The sequence below is a fragment of the Choloepus didactylus genome, chromosome 1 (assembly GCF_015220235.1).
Source record: "Choloepus didactylus isolate mChoDid1 chromosome 1, mChoDid1.pri, whole genome shotgun sequence".
NCBI lineage: Eukaryota > Metazoa > Chordata > Mammalia > Pilosa > Megalonychidae > Choloepus > Choloepus didactylus.
Window position 1 is genome coordinate 204,178,189 of NC_051307.1, and position 14,303 is coordinate 204,192,491.

Genomic DNA, 14,303 nt, shown 5'->3' on the forward strand with positions numbered 1-14,303 from the left:
TAAGATCCCTCAGAAGGCTGCTGGGCTCCTGTGTGGGAACTGCAGTAACTCTGAGGACCAGCAGTCCAGGAGGAATATCAGTAGAGGGAAAATGGCAGCAGGATTCTTCCTGGACTACTCATTCCTAAACAGTCTGGCGGAGGAAATTGTTTTTTGTGGCCTATCCCAAGAAGGCAGTGGTAGGCATGGATCTGGAGGATATCCTTCTTCCCTGTTTGTATGAGGGCCATCTTCATTGGGGCATGCTCTGCCTCTTTTATCCATCCATTCAACTGAAGTCTCTCACTGCCTCCATTCACACAACTTTCCAAGTACCCTACCTGGGGGGTTTGCACAAACTCTCCCCTCTCTAACCTGCCCATCTCTTCATCAGCCTACCTGAAAACCACCTCCAAGCAACTGTTATCTAGTGCCAAAGTGGCTGGAAATTTCTCAGTGGTACCTCCCTGTGCACAATCAGCCCTGTGAGCCTAAATGAGCAGGTCTGTTTCACAGCTGCTGATCAGAACAGCAGGTCCTGTTTGTGATTCTAGGCTGGGTGCTCACCCTGGGTGAAGGTGGTCCCTAAATCTTTTCTTCCAGTGGCTCTTCGTGGCAGAACAGAAGGATGCAGACAGTTTGACGCTCAGGTGCCCACAACCTCTTTCTTGGTTCCTGTTTCATACAGCCTAGAGCCCAGCCAGGCACAGAGGGTGATGCCTCAAATGCTGCATGTGGCAGCATTCAGAACCAAACACCTCTGAATAGACTTCCCTAGGGCTGGTGCAGAGCCCTTGACACGTCTTAAGCAGGAGCCAGACCACTGCTTTGATTTCCTCTGTCTGATCCTTATAATGTTCTGACACCTGTGTCATGGCCACAGCCCTGTGCCTCCCAAAGTATTGCGGGTTGTTTTTACCCTCTTTGATGTTTGTCTCCTTCCCTCAGCTGCCGAATTTCCAGCGGGCCCTGTTCCAGCAGGTGGTCGGTGCCTGCAAACCCTGCAGTGATCCCAATCTGTCTGTGGCTGAAAAAGGTATTGTCCCTCTCCTTATGTGCCCTCTCTCCATGTCTGTCTCCATCCTGAGGGTCTGGCTCTTGTCCCTGAGCAACAGCTGACCAGGGTGGAGCCACACTCTTAACACCTGGGTCTGTCTGTCCAGAGTCCCAACCAATTCCTTTGCTCACTGTTTAACCCACATCTGCCTTGGTGCAAAGGCTTGAATCCCATTTGTGTGTCTAGAGCTCTACCTCCTAGGACACAACCTCACAGAGGTCCCAGCTGCCACCTGCCCTGAGCCCAACTTTATGGTAACTCAGAATGGTGTATGCAAACTGTGAGCAACCACTCCCGTGGGCTCCTCCCAAACAGCCCTAAAATTCCAGCAGGCCCTGTGACCTCTTTGGACTCACTCAACCTGTGCCCTCAAGGACTTCTTGAAGTTCAGAACAGGCCTGCAGCCAAGTGAGACCCAGGAGGAATGGGGAGGAAAGGCTTTGGCAAAGTGAATTTCCAAAGATAGTCCTTTTCAAGTGGAGTCCTGGGTGCCCTTAGGGAGTCCAGTCCTCCTATAGCCACTCTGGCTAGCAGCTGCTGTGTGAGTCCATCTTATACATTGCAAGGTCATCACCCATACCATGAGACTGGGCAATCCTCCTTTGAACATAGGCTGTTTAGATAGTAGAGTTTTACCTTGTGTTCTACAAGCTGATGGAAGAACGGAGCTTGGACCCATATGACCCTGGCCTGAAACCCCAGAAGCATAGACCTGAGTTAATTTCCACACAGAACAATACCTAAACATGGGATCCATGCTGAGCCTTCCTGCCCTTCTCCTGGTTGGTTCCTCTCTCCTCTCCTCCATCTTTTGAAGTTCAGGACACACTCAGTCAACAACAATACAGCCTGATGTCCTCTATCCCATCAGAACATGTCCCTTCAAAGTCTTACCATGCTGTCCTTGTGTCTCCTCACCAAGTGACATCTGTCCCCACTGTCACTGTCCCCCCACCCCATCTTTTCATGTGGAGGACATGCCTCTGTGTCCTCTTTAAGGAGACAAAACATGGGGTCCACAACCTCATTACCTGTGGGCAGCAGTACCAGGCGCTCAACCACAAAGGGCCTGAAGATTCTGGCTGAAAATGCCTTTCTGCCTTCAAGTCTGCACATACTGAAAACATACAGTTTGCTTGGATTCTTGCACCTTTGACCCAAAACAGAATCATAGTGACTGTTTTCTCCCTGAGATGTGGAACATCCTTAGAACTAACCAAGAGCCCACAGAATTAAGGATGGAAGCTGGTGGCCAGACCAGGACCCTACACCAGCCAGAAGCAGAAGAGCTTCAGACCTCAAGCCTTGCTGTATCAAGGAGCTGGACACACCCACCCCCACCCACCCCCAGTGTGGGACAGAAGGAAAGTTGTCTTAAACAGAGGTTGATCCCAAAGCAAGCATGTCCACACAAGACAGCACTTAGTGGGCAGCAAATTAGGCAATTGCCCAGTGGGAACACACAAGCCAAAATTATGACAAGACTCTGCCTGTATCTGCCAAGGCAAGAAGTGTATATTCTCTTGTCAGTCAGGGTCCTGAGTCCCATGAGTACCCCATCTCTTCAGATGCAGGTACCGGTCTTTGCAAGGCAGTGATTCCCAGGCCAGGCAAACCTGCCCCAGGCCAGTGCAGGACAGTTGTTAACACTGAGGCAGACAGGACACAGAAGGAATTGCCCCTCTTCTCCTAGAAGAAGTCATTCCATCTTGATGTTTCCCACTGGCTCCAACGTGCCTGTGCTACTTCATTGCTCTCAAACATCAGGCTTCAGGGCACGCTTGTGGTTTCTGGTTTATGTGGAGTCACTCGGCACCCTTTTATAAACCATTGCAGCTTTGTCCAGCTTCCTTCCCCATAGCCTTCCTGGCCTCATGTTGCTTTGGGCCCTTGAGAGTGAGCTTTTGCAGCACCACAGTTCTTCCAGGAGCTAGGTATGCATCTCAGATCTTGGGCTCTTCGAACCCATTTGGGGAAATTGCGCCTCCCAGCTTCTCATTTTCTGAGATTTGATGATTTTTTTTTAATGGCGAAGGTACTTTTCTTTGTGGGAAGAGGGTGCCTCGGGGCTGAGGACCAGGAAGCTCATGCCCCATCTTGGCGAGAGCCTGAGCAAGAATAGGCCACAGTTGGGGTAGTTCAGATTCCCTGAGGAGGCTGTCTGGTTCTGCCACTGAGTGGTGGAATCCACCTGATGCTCATCAGAGATTCAGAATTCTTTCCTCCCTTCAGGCAACAGCTAGTCACTACCATGCTCCTCCCTTCTGCCACCAGCTCTGGTACAGGGCTGTAAGCCCACTCCAGTTTCTGACCAATGAGGAAGAAGAGGATGGTTGTCACCTCCTTATCCCTGGACTGCCATGGGGCCCTGCCACTACCTGCAGTGTCCTCTTCGAAGGCCATACTCCAGCTTCTTCCTCTCCAGAGCCTCCCAGGTTCCACTAGGCCCTGGCATTCCTCACTCAGAGCCTGGACCAGGAAGAACCGAAACCCCAGTGTCCTCTGGCACACTTTTAACTATGACAGTTTTAGACCAAAGCCAGTGGCTAGGTACCTGGATTGTGAGCTTCATCACAACTGATCAGAGCTCGAAGGGAGATTGCACTTGCCTGGCCCTATCAGAGAAAGGACATATTTCTTCTCGGTTATATTCATTCTCTAGGAGGAATTGGCCAATAGGAGTCATAAGTCCCCTGCTACTCCTGCAGAGTGGCAGCTTTGGACCCCAGCCATTTTCCTCCCTCCCTTTCCCCTCTGAAAAGCTGCCGACTGAGGGGAAGGTTGTGACTGAGGGGCCAGTGTTCAAGCACTGAACTCCTCCCTCAATACAGGAGGGCACTCTGTGCTCCTCTTTTCCCAGGACACATGCTATGCAACATCCATGGCATATGGGTGCCATGAACTTGTCCTCTCTGGATGCCCAAAAGCACCCATGAGCTCCACAGCCTGTTTTCCTCTTAGGAAGCAGTGGGTCCAGCTGGACCTGGGGTGAAATTCTTGGGCTTTAATTCTTTCCTCCAAAGGGTACAATGAACACCAGTCCATGCCTAGAAAAATCTGTGCATCCCAAACACATGGGAACAACAAGGATGGGCATAGCTTATATATCACCACAGGTCCTTTGTGGGGCCCAGTTTTGGGGGCAGCTTTGGAAGTGGAGGCACCTCTGGAAGGAGGCGTTGTCTGCCTGTACCCACACATCCTCTCTTTGCTTTTCCTGTTGGGCCTGGGCAGTAGGACTTTGGTAGGCTGCTCTCTGGCCCATTCTCTATCTCCATTCTCTCAGTCTCATCAGTCTGTTCCACTTTCCTCTCCTCTCCTTCTATTCTCTTTTCCCTTCTCTCCTCTCTTATCCTCCTGGCAAACCCAAGAGGCTTCAGGCATTCACTCCTTGATGTACTTTCTCTCAGCTTGCCTCATCCTGAATATTCTTCGGACTTCAGCTCACTCTATTGCCATCCTCTTGAGCTGCTTCAGTCCCTTCCACTCTCCTGTCCTTTGGCCACAGTGCCTTGCTTGACCAGTGCTTTTAGTCCCAGGGGCTGGCATGCCACTCCCATGTGTGCTGGATACATAGTGCTCACCTCGAGAAGCCACAGGCTGTAAGATGGGCTTCTCCCAGAGGGTGGCTTAAGAAGTAACCTGCCTTCATGACGTCTCTTTCCACCCTTCAGTGGTGCCAGCAGCCCCCAGCAGCTGGAGCCTGGATAGCGGAGCCCCAGAGGCCCAGCCCTTCCTGTATGCCCAGGTGGGGCACATCATGGCCCCCCCAGTGCCTCCCCGAAGTCTGCCTCATGGTAAGAAGACCTCCAGAGGGTCCCCCAGCTAGTCCCTTGTCTCATACTGTGCTCAGGGGAAAGGTAGCCGCTGTCTAGGCTGAGAAGATGGGCTATTCTCTGGGCTGACTCAGCCAAGAAAAAAGCACACCACCACGGGAAGGATCCTGCTGGGATTTGGGGGTCAGTGAGGTTCCTGAGCACAACAGGTTAACTCTGCAAGGCCATCCCAACCACAGACTTCAGGGATGCTGAAGACAACAGAAATAACGACTGTACCAGGCCCAGTGCTCACCAGCCTTTCTTCACCCAACCGCTGGCTGGAGAGCCACCGCTGCCTGCAGCACACTGTTCTATGGGCTCTGATGCACTTGACCTTCTTTACCTCCTGTGTGGAGTGGATGTCTTTCACCCCAGCACCCTGTTATTTGGAGAACTTCAATGTAAAGAGAGGTTTTTCTATGGCTCTCAATGCTGAGGGGGACCCAGGAGACACTTCCCACATCTCCCAGATGGTCCAGTAAGATGGTGCTGGCTTGTAGCCCGAGAGCCTGCAGCTGAGATGCCCCCAGCTGAGGCTCTGGTTCTGTTCCCTTTGCAGGTCATTATTCCCTACATTTTGATGCCTTCCACCACCCACTGGGTGATACCCCCCCAGCCCTCCCTGCCCGGACCCTGCGCAAGGTAATGTACTGACACAGCAGCCCCACAGGTTGTGAGGTGAGTCATCTCATCTGCCCTAGAATCACCCCTGAGGTCTATAGGAGGGGTGGAGCCCTCCTCTGCTCCTCTGTCCCAGAGATCCCAGCCTGGCAGAGGCTGAGGGGTGGCCTGAGCCATGCTTGGGCTTCTGGTGACCACCTTGCAAGAAATTATCTCCCTGTGACAGGGGCAGGGAGGTCAGAAGGTGCAACACACAACACCCAGAGTGTGTGGGCTATGAGCACTGGGAAGCCTGCAAGGCTCTCTGCCAACACCATAAGGTATCAAGGCACCAGTTCAAATAGCTAAATACACATCCCTTTGGTGAATTGTAGAGTATTTTAAACTAGATTCCAGTAAAAGTAAGAAGCAGCAGGCACCAAAGCTTTATGAAAAACTCATAAAAGAAAAACAAATCCTGTTTGTAGATTTTTGTGCAAATTGGAAAAGACTGCCTCTATCACAGATTTTTAGCAGCAAAATGCATTCATTTGATTCATGCCCACCAGGATTCTTTCTGCCCTCTCCAGCTGACCTGATGACCCAGCTCTTCCGTCAGTATCTCAGGGCCACTGCCAGCAAGCAGCCTGGGAATTGGCCCCACTGACCACCAGTGCCCAGGGCAGGGACATTTTTTAGCCCACAGAAATACAAATTCTGGGGTTCCATTGGCTTGCTGGGTGAGGTGTGAGGGGTGGGGGGACAGGGCTGGAAACTAGAGGGTCACTGCTGAAGGAACATGCTGTTGATGAAGATTATTTTCAAGTTAATTAATAAGTAGACTCTTGGTCTTCCCTCTACGTGGTGGCCAGTTAGCCAGTCTGGAGAGAGGTATTCTAATATGCCCATCCTTTCCTTCGCACAGTCTCCTCTCCACCCTATCCCGGCCTCCCCTACAAGCCCCCAATCGGGCCTGGATGGCAGCAACTCTACGCTGTCCGGCAGTGCTAGCAGTGGCGTGTCCTCCTTGAGCGAGAGTAACTTTGGGCACACCTCAGAGGCCCCTGCTCGCACTGACACCATAGACTCCATGCCAAGCCAGGCCTGGAATGCTGATGAAGATCTGGAGCCACCCTACCTCCCTGTCCATTACAGCCTGTCTGAGTCTGCCGTTCTGGACTCCATCAAGGCCCAGCCATGCCGAAGCCACTCAGCCCCAGGATGTGTCATTCCTCGGGACCCCATGGACCCACCTGCGCTGCCACCCAAGCCCTACCACCCCCGCCTGCCAGCTCTGGAGCACGATGAGGGTGTGCTGCTGCGCGAAGAGGCTGATAGGCCTAGGGGTCTGCACCGTAAGGCCTCGCTGCCTCCTGGGAGCATCAAGGAGGAGCAGGCCCGCATGGCCTGGGAGCACGGCCGAGGGGAACAATGAGGTGCAGAGAGGCAGCTGGGATGCCATCCTCAGCAAGTAGCTTGCCTAACCACTCCAGGTCTGAAAAGCAAGTACTCCCTGAAGGAACCCAGAGAGACCTAGCACTCAGGAGAGAACAACCCCAAATCTCCATTCTACTGCCGTGAACTCGTGTCTTGCCATGTACAGAGGCCACAGCAGCATGAAGGGTTGTGGCTTCTCTTTTTATTTCATTTTCTACTTTTCCATTTCTATGGGTTTTCCTTTTTCCCTTTCCTTTGTGCAGTAGATGCTTTCTTCCTCCTGCAGTTCCAGACCACGTGGAGTTAAATGCACAGACAGAATTGCTTTGCAGCATTGTAGGGCCCCTGGACAGGAGCCCAGGCCCTTCTTCCAGGGTAGAGATGCACAGAAGAATGGAAATTGCACTAAGGGACCTCTTTGCTGGGTGGACAGAAAAGCTCATGGTTGGATTCAGGGATTGCAAGGACCACGTGGACCACATGCCATGGGTGGACAAGGAGGCTGCAAGCCATTTTGCACAAATGCCTGCCTCCCTACCCACTCTTCTGTCCAGGAGTATGTAACCGAGGGGCTGGCCGGGCCAACCTGCTGGCCCAGGCATGTGTTCTGGCCCCAACTGCACGCCCAGGGCACACTGCCAGGCTTCTGTGGCCAGCCCTGTCTCTTCCTCCACCTTGGATTTTTCTGTCCATTACTTTTATTTCTGGCCATTTGCTCCCTTCCACTCTCAGTGTACACCTCATCCCCATGGGAGCCTTCATAGCCAATGGATCTGCAAGGGTTGTCTCCACCCTCTGGGACCTCACGTGGAGGTGTGGAGGACAGAGAGATTCCCCCAGCCAACTTCCTCCTGGGGGGAGCTGGACCCTCTCCAGGGCCCAGGAAGTCATGTGTTGAGAGAATAACTGAAGTAGGAGTGAGGCTGGGGTGTGGCAGACTGGAAATCCTGAGCTTTCAGAAGTGGCCAAAAGACAGATCACGTGTCTGAATCAGGGATTTTCAGCACTACCTCTGAGCCATGGGGTTGGCTGCTCCGCCAGGCTTCCAGGCCTTGAGGACATGTGGTCAGGTTCAGTAAGCTCCTGGATGAGGCAGGTGGGAGGGAGCTTCTCCTTTTGGAAACAGAGGGCCATGCAGGTAGAATTGTCATCGCCCAAGTGGCCAAGTGCAGCATCCCGCTCCAGGGCCCATGGGGACTGTCACTCAGGGTTCAGGGCGGGCAGGAGGGTCGTTTCTCCAGTCTCCCCAGTATGTTGGGCAGAGAGCAGTGGTATCTTTATAGGAAACTCTTTCAGGTCAGGGCACTGATTTTCTTGGTTTATTATTTGGTGGTGTAAGAGTGGGGTGGATGTAGTAGTATCTTACCAGGGTGCTTCTAATTTACTTTAAGAAAAAATAACTGTCTACAGACAATTTTTTTTTTCTTTCATTTGCTTGCATTCACATTAGCGTGAGCCAGGGCCTTTGATGGTCACTAGGCTGCCTTCTCCTTGATAAGCAGATGTGTTGCCCCACCCCCAACCCCACCCCACCCAAGGTCCTCTACTGGCTGGCCTGTTTGAACTCCATGGCTGGGCCCTCATCCCCTCCCCAGAGCCTCTGTTTCCAAACAGAAAAGACCACAGTCAGAGTATTTTTCTCGTGTAAACAAATGTCAGCTTGTTTAACAGGAATGCCAGCAAGTAACATATTTAGAAAAGATGGAGGGTCACTTTCCCTTCAGGTCATTGGGAGGTACTTATCACCAGTGTGGGTCCTTTCTGTATTAAGGATTACTCCAGAGTGGGGCAGGAAGTTGAGCGTGTGGGTCAGTCACGGCAACCCCCTACTACAGAGAGTGAGCCTGGGTTCACTTGCAAGCTTCACTCCCTGGACTATCGGTGTTCAGGGGGTCGAGGGCTAACTTTTGATTTGATCCTTAGGTAGGAAGGCATCTGTAGATTTTAAGGCACTTTTGAACCTCAATCCCGGGACAAGGCAGTCATCACATAGGAACATCTGCCTTCTCCACCTAGTAGCACAGGAGGAGTAGGGAGGAGAGTGTGGGTTAGTTTGACTTTGCTTGGTGCAAGTTGAGACAGGTTTGCCTCTCCATTTTCCCCAACTGGATGAAAAGGACACATTCCAAATCTCTTTTGCTGGAGGATCAGCCAGTCTGAGGAGAGGTAGGGTCTAGACCAGAGATGAGAATCCTTTGGAAAGATTGTGAAATACTGATTTTCATTCTTTCAAGCTTATTTGTAAATACCTATTTGAATGCTGTGTATTTGTACAGGAATTTGAGCAAAAAATGTATAGAGCGTGATGTCCAATTGGTATTCAGCCCTATAAATGTGTTTTTAACCTCTGGCATTCTGTGCTTATTTAAAACAAGAAAACTTCTAACCATTTCTTTTGTGTATTCATGTTTAAAGAAAAAGTAATTTTAAAATGATGTTACCTGTATCAGAAAGCAAAGTTAAAAGAAAATTTGTACCAGTGTCCCAAGAGGTATTTTACTGTATATATTGTGGTAGCATGTTCTAAATCCAAGGAGTAATGTGAATTTTAGATGTAAATATCTGCCACTTGGTTACCCCCCCCTTCCCCCATTCCCTTGACTGCTGTGATGTGAATTAAAGATGAATACCTGATACTGATCCATTGAATTCACTGAATGGGAGCAGCGGAAGTGTCCCTCTCCGACCATTGTTGCTGGGCTCCAAGCCCTTTTAGTTAGCCCCATGCACATCTCCTTCCTACACTGAGCACAGAGCCATCCTTTCCTGGGTCCTGCTTTTAAGGACAGGTAGCCCAGCCTTGGCATTGAAAGGAAGGCAGCCAAAGAGGAAGCATTCTCCAGGCATGTCTAGGGACCCAAGGGACCCTACTCAAGAGGTCCTCTCCGCAGTCAGGGAGGGGGTCTGGGGCCTTAACTGGGAAACAGGAGGAGGCGGTCACAATTCCGGTACTTGTGGGGAAATGGGGAGCTCTTCCAAAAGTAAGAATAAACTCCTAAGCCTCCCTGATCTCCTCACCGAGGCAGGAGGCTTCTCTGATCCAAAAGCCTCAGCACGTAGACCTGGCCCGGAGATGAGCTCCAGAGGGGAAGCTAGGCTCTGGGTCTTGAGCCCTTTCTGTAGGAGGTCCTCCTGACGGAGGCGGCCTGTCCACCACGGCAGGTCACCTCTTGTCAGTCCGTGTAAGGTGGGCCCGGGTTACCCGGGGGTTTAAGCAGGTGGGCGCCCAAGGCAGAGGGGAAAGGTTTGGAAATGGTCAGGTGGCGCCTCGCAGGTGCCTGAGTCTCAGCAAATGTTCTGCTACAGCTTGTTCCCCCCTGCACAAAGTGTTAATAAAAAAAGAAATGGGGAAGGATATCTCCCTCTAAGCCTTGCTTGCGGCCAACCCCCTCCCTTTTAAGTCTTGGATGATCCCAAACCCTTGACCTGCACCATGAGTCTGGACCTTAGGCCGGGAAGGTAGCTGAGTTTTTCCGCAGGCGCGGAGCGACAGTCGAACCCCATTTCCGCCCGCAGCGTCCCTCCTCTGCCAGGGCCCCTGCCCCTATCCAAGATGGCGGAGCATGCCCCTCCCTCTATCGTTATGGCCGCTTCTTGCGCACCGCCCTGGTTCAATCACCAGCCGACAACTGTCTCCGGCTAAGGGTCGGCGGTGCCGCTAGCCAATGGGGAAGGGCAGCGTGGAGCCGCTCGTCTGGGCTCTGAGGCGCATAGGCCAATGGGGACGCTGTGTGTGGGCGGAAGCGGGAGCCGCCCGCCAATGGGGAGCCACGGCGTGCGGCTCGGACCTGGAGGCGGTGCAAGTCCGCGGGCGCGGTTCAGTCGGGCAGTGGCGACAGTGGCGGCGGCGTTGGAGGTGGAGGATGTGGGCCACGCACGGGCTGGCTGTGGCGCTGGCTTTGAGCGTGCTGCCGGGAGGTCGGGCGCTGCGGGCAGGCGACTGCGAAGGTGCGCTGGGGCCAGGGTCCGCGCGGCGGGGCCGGCCTAGTCGCGGCGCTGAACCGTACAAAAGCCGCGGAGCGTCCGAGCAGCCCGGGCCACAGGGGCAGCCCCCTTTCTGACGGGGTCCGCCGGGGACACCGCCCAAGGAAGGACAGACGCGCCTCGGGTCCGGGACAAGCAGTTAACGGTTCTTTCCCGGGCGTAGAAAACCTTGGTCCGACGAGGAAAAAGTTGGTTCTAGATCGTATTGAAAACTTGGCCCGAAATTCCGATAACACTGGAGTTTTTAATCCCTTCATCACTGGGCAGAGACTCCGGGGCCGGGCACCCCAAGGGCCGAGCGTGGGTCCTGCGCCCCGTCTGTCAGGGTCGGGAAGCTGCATCTCGGGGTTCGGTATTGTGTTTGGAAATAAGCTACATTGTGATCGTTTTTCTTCTCGGCCTCCAGTCTGTCCATTTATGAGGATGCAGCGATTCCCATCTCAAGGACATATGTTCCATCTCGGCTTAAATTTGATTGAAGGAGCAGGGAGGAGTCGTTTTGTGGGTCGGTGGGGTGGTTCTCGTTACCCGCACGTTCCTGGTGCACCAGGGGACTCCGGCAACCTGAAGCCAGGCTCTGTCCACCTGTGGACAGCTGAGAAGAGCCCGGTGATGGAAAAACACACCTCTTATGATTCATCTGCATGTCTCCCATTAAAATGCTCACGGAGTTCCCGGTGGATTGGGGTGCAAGTGGGTCATTGCTGAGAGTTTGTCTCCCTTCCTCTCTTTTCTAGTTTGTATTTCTTATCTGGGAAGATTTTACCAGGATCTCAAAGACAGAGATGTCACCTTCTCACCAACCACTATTGAAAAAGAACTTGTCAAGTTCTGCCGTGAAACACGAGGAAAAGAGAATCGGTTGGTGAGTAGCTAATGACTGTTCTCAGCTGGCCCTGCTCTGTATTTGACCCGAGGACTCTCACAGGCCTCTGGTGAAGAGGCCCTGCCCACCTGTCTGTCCAGGAGACCAGCTGCTCTGTCAGGAACTTATGCAAGACTGAAGTGCATTCATGTCCTTCCCCAGGTGGCCATGTATGCTGCAATTGAGATATTTTTGTATCCTGTTGGTATTTATTAAGCACCTACTATATGCTGGGCACTGGGAATATTAGGAGAGAGAGATGAGCATCAGGCAAAACATAATGTGATGGGTAGGATGGGTGTCATGAAGAAAATGGACCAGAATGGTGTGGCAAGCGTGGATGCTAATGTAGAGTAGTAAAGAAGTATCTCCCTGAGGCAGAGTCATCACTGAGGGAGGAAAGGCATCCCAGGCAGAAGGAATAGACAATGTGGGTGCTCAGAAGCCAGCAATTAGCTCAGCATGCATGAAGAATCGGGTAATAAGGTATGTGCAGAAAGTAGGCAGGGACTGAATCAAGGGCAAGAGCCTAGCGAAGCAATGGCTTTTGTAACTTTAATTTTCTTGGTAGTCTCTGGTTTGTCCATCTGTCTTTCAATTTAAAGGTTTGACTCAAGCTCATCTGGTGGCTGTCAGCCCAGGCATCAAGCAGGTCGAGAACCTGGTTTATGACAATTGAATCTGATTGCCAATACAGGCAGGGCATCAAAAAAATGAGGCCCTGGCAGAGTAAGGAAGAGGTGTTGAAATGTCAGAATGTTTGGAAGGAGATGGCTCTCACATGGCACCTCTTGAAGGCCTTTGTCCTTTCTCACACAGTGCTATTACATTGGGGCCACAGATGATGCAGCCACCAAGATCATCAATGAGGTGTCAAAGCCCCTGGCCCACCACATCCCTGTGGAGAAGATCTGTGAGAAGCTCAAGAAGAAAGACAGCCAGATCTGTGAGCTGAAGTATGGTGAGTCTGCTTAGTGTTATTTAACAAATGCTACACGCCCTCTGTGGCCAGGCACTGTGGTGTTTACTTTCTCACTGGAGAGACTGGTGATCAACTAAAGCCGTGGTAGGTTATGTTGTATGGTAGATGGTGCTGAATGCTGAATCCAGTACTGCAGTGGGTGGAGGTCAAAATAGGCCTCACTGAGGAAGTGACATTTCAGCAAAGCTTTGAAGGAGGTGTGGGATTAGGCCAAGGACCAGCTAATGGAAGAGTGTTCCGGGCAGAGGAAACAGGAAGTGCCAAAGCAGCAAGTGGGGAGACAGGTAGCCGGGCAGGTTACAGAGGGCTTTGCAGGTCAGGTGAGGATTTTGGCTTTTAGTCTTGAGTGAAGTGGGAGCCGTTAGAGGGCTTTGAGTAGAGAAAGAACATGATCTGACTTGGGTTTAACGGGCTCATCCTGGCTACAGGCTCTGAAGGCCCAAAGTCTTTATTATTTTGAAGAGAAAAGCTGTGTCCAAGAGTTGCCAGAGCCATAGTCTCTCTCCCTGATCAGTCTGGTTGCACAAACAGTTCAGGTCTTCAGAAAGAGTCATGGCCCAGAATAGTTGTCCTCTTCTGTAAAATTTAAAGAGCACCAACATATTTTATTAGGACTTTAAATGTCCAAGGGTCTGTGTTCACCCACTTGTGTCAAGGATGCCTGGTTTTCTGAGTGACCCTGGTACAGGTCTCTTGTGGTCATAGGTGGTCATGGAGAGTAAAGCTCCTGCCTCAAGGGCCTGACGAGGCCCAGTATTGGGAAATTGGAGCTAGGGGATCTATCTGCTCTATCACTAGCCTGGAGCTGTCATACAGTGACTTGACTTCTGTGACTATTTAAACATTCCTGCTGTAAGGACCATCTGGCCTCCATCCCTGTCCCTGGTGACACTACATATCTGCAGTAGACCCTGTCAATGTGAGGCCAGCCTTCCGGTTAAGGTGCTCAGGCTGGGTTTCTTCTCTTGGGGGCAGTGCACTGACATTCTGCATGTGTCTGGGAATTGTCTTTCCCCACTACAACCAAAAGGGTTGCTTGTTCTAAGGGACACCCACTCAGTTGTCGGTGGCTGCTCTCACCCAGCTGGTCACTCTCCCTGCTTTCTCCTCCAGACAAGCAGATTGACCTGAGCACAGTGGACCTGAAGAAGCTCCGAGTTAAAGAGCTGAAGAAGATCCTGGACGACTGGGGGGAGACATGCAAAGGCTGTGCAGAAAAGTCTGACTACATCCGGAAGATTAATGAACTGATGCCTAAATATGCCCCCAAGGCAGCCAGTTCACGGACTGATTTGTAGCCTGCCAGATCCCTTCTGCACCTGATGGGAAAAAACAGTTCATCTGTCTCTTCCCAGCCTTTTTGTAATTTATTTTTTATGCAGGCTCCTGACAATGTCAGGTGTGAAGCCTGGAGCTTTCCCGATGATGCTGGCTTGACAGCGCCCCCCCATTGGGGTATTCACTTAGTTCTGTTGCTCGTTTACTCTAGGACTTCAAAGTGTGTCAGGGATTTTTTTATTAAAGGAAAAAAAATTTCTAGCTGTCCTTGGAGATTTAAAGTGAATACTGTAGTAGGATTGA

The 14,303-nt window shown here is 51.8% G+C and overlaps 2 protein-coding genes across 8 annotated transcripts in view; both read left to right on the forward strand.

The window, feature by feature from the left end:
* Positions 1 to 9,531, forward strand: part of DOCK3 (dedicator of cytokinesis 3) — a 639,207-nt gene extending 629,676 nt beyond the window's left edge. For 6 of the 7 annotated variants that reach the window (XM_037797176.1, XM_037797183.1, XM_037797213.1 and 3 more), the window contains 4 exons: positions 928 to 1,015; positions 4,711 to 4,833; positions 5,414 to 5,496; positions 6,380 to 9,531. In XM_037797176.1, coding sequence (XP_037653104.1) covers positions 928 to 1,015; positions 4,711 to 4,833; positions 5,414 to 5,496; positions 6,380 to 6,889 — 804 coding nt within the window. In that variant the 3' untranslated portion in view covers positions 6,890 to 9,531. The remainder of the gene's footprint in view (positions 1 to 927; positions 1,016 to 4,710; positions 4,834 to 5,413; positions 5,497 to 6,379) is intronic. The other variant, XM_037797231.1, reaches the window with a different exon arrangement.
* A 1,152-nt stretch (positions 9,532 to 10,683) lies between these two features.
* On the forward strand, positions 10,684 to 14,267 carry MANF (mesencephalic astrocyte derived neurotrophic factor). Its single transcript, XM_037797323.1, has 4 exons — positions 10,684 to 10,839; positions 11,613 to 11,740; positions 12,560 to 12,701; positions 13,836 to 14,267. Exons 1-4 carry the CDS (start codon positions 10,755 to 10,757, stop codon positions 14,018 to 14,020), a joined length of 540 nt encoding a protein of 179 aa, XP_037653251.1. The 5' UTR covers positions 10,684 to 10,754; the 3' UTR covers positions 14,021 to 14,267.
* Positions 14,268 to 14,303: the final 36 nt, after the last annotated feature.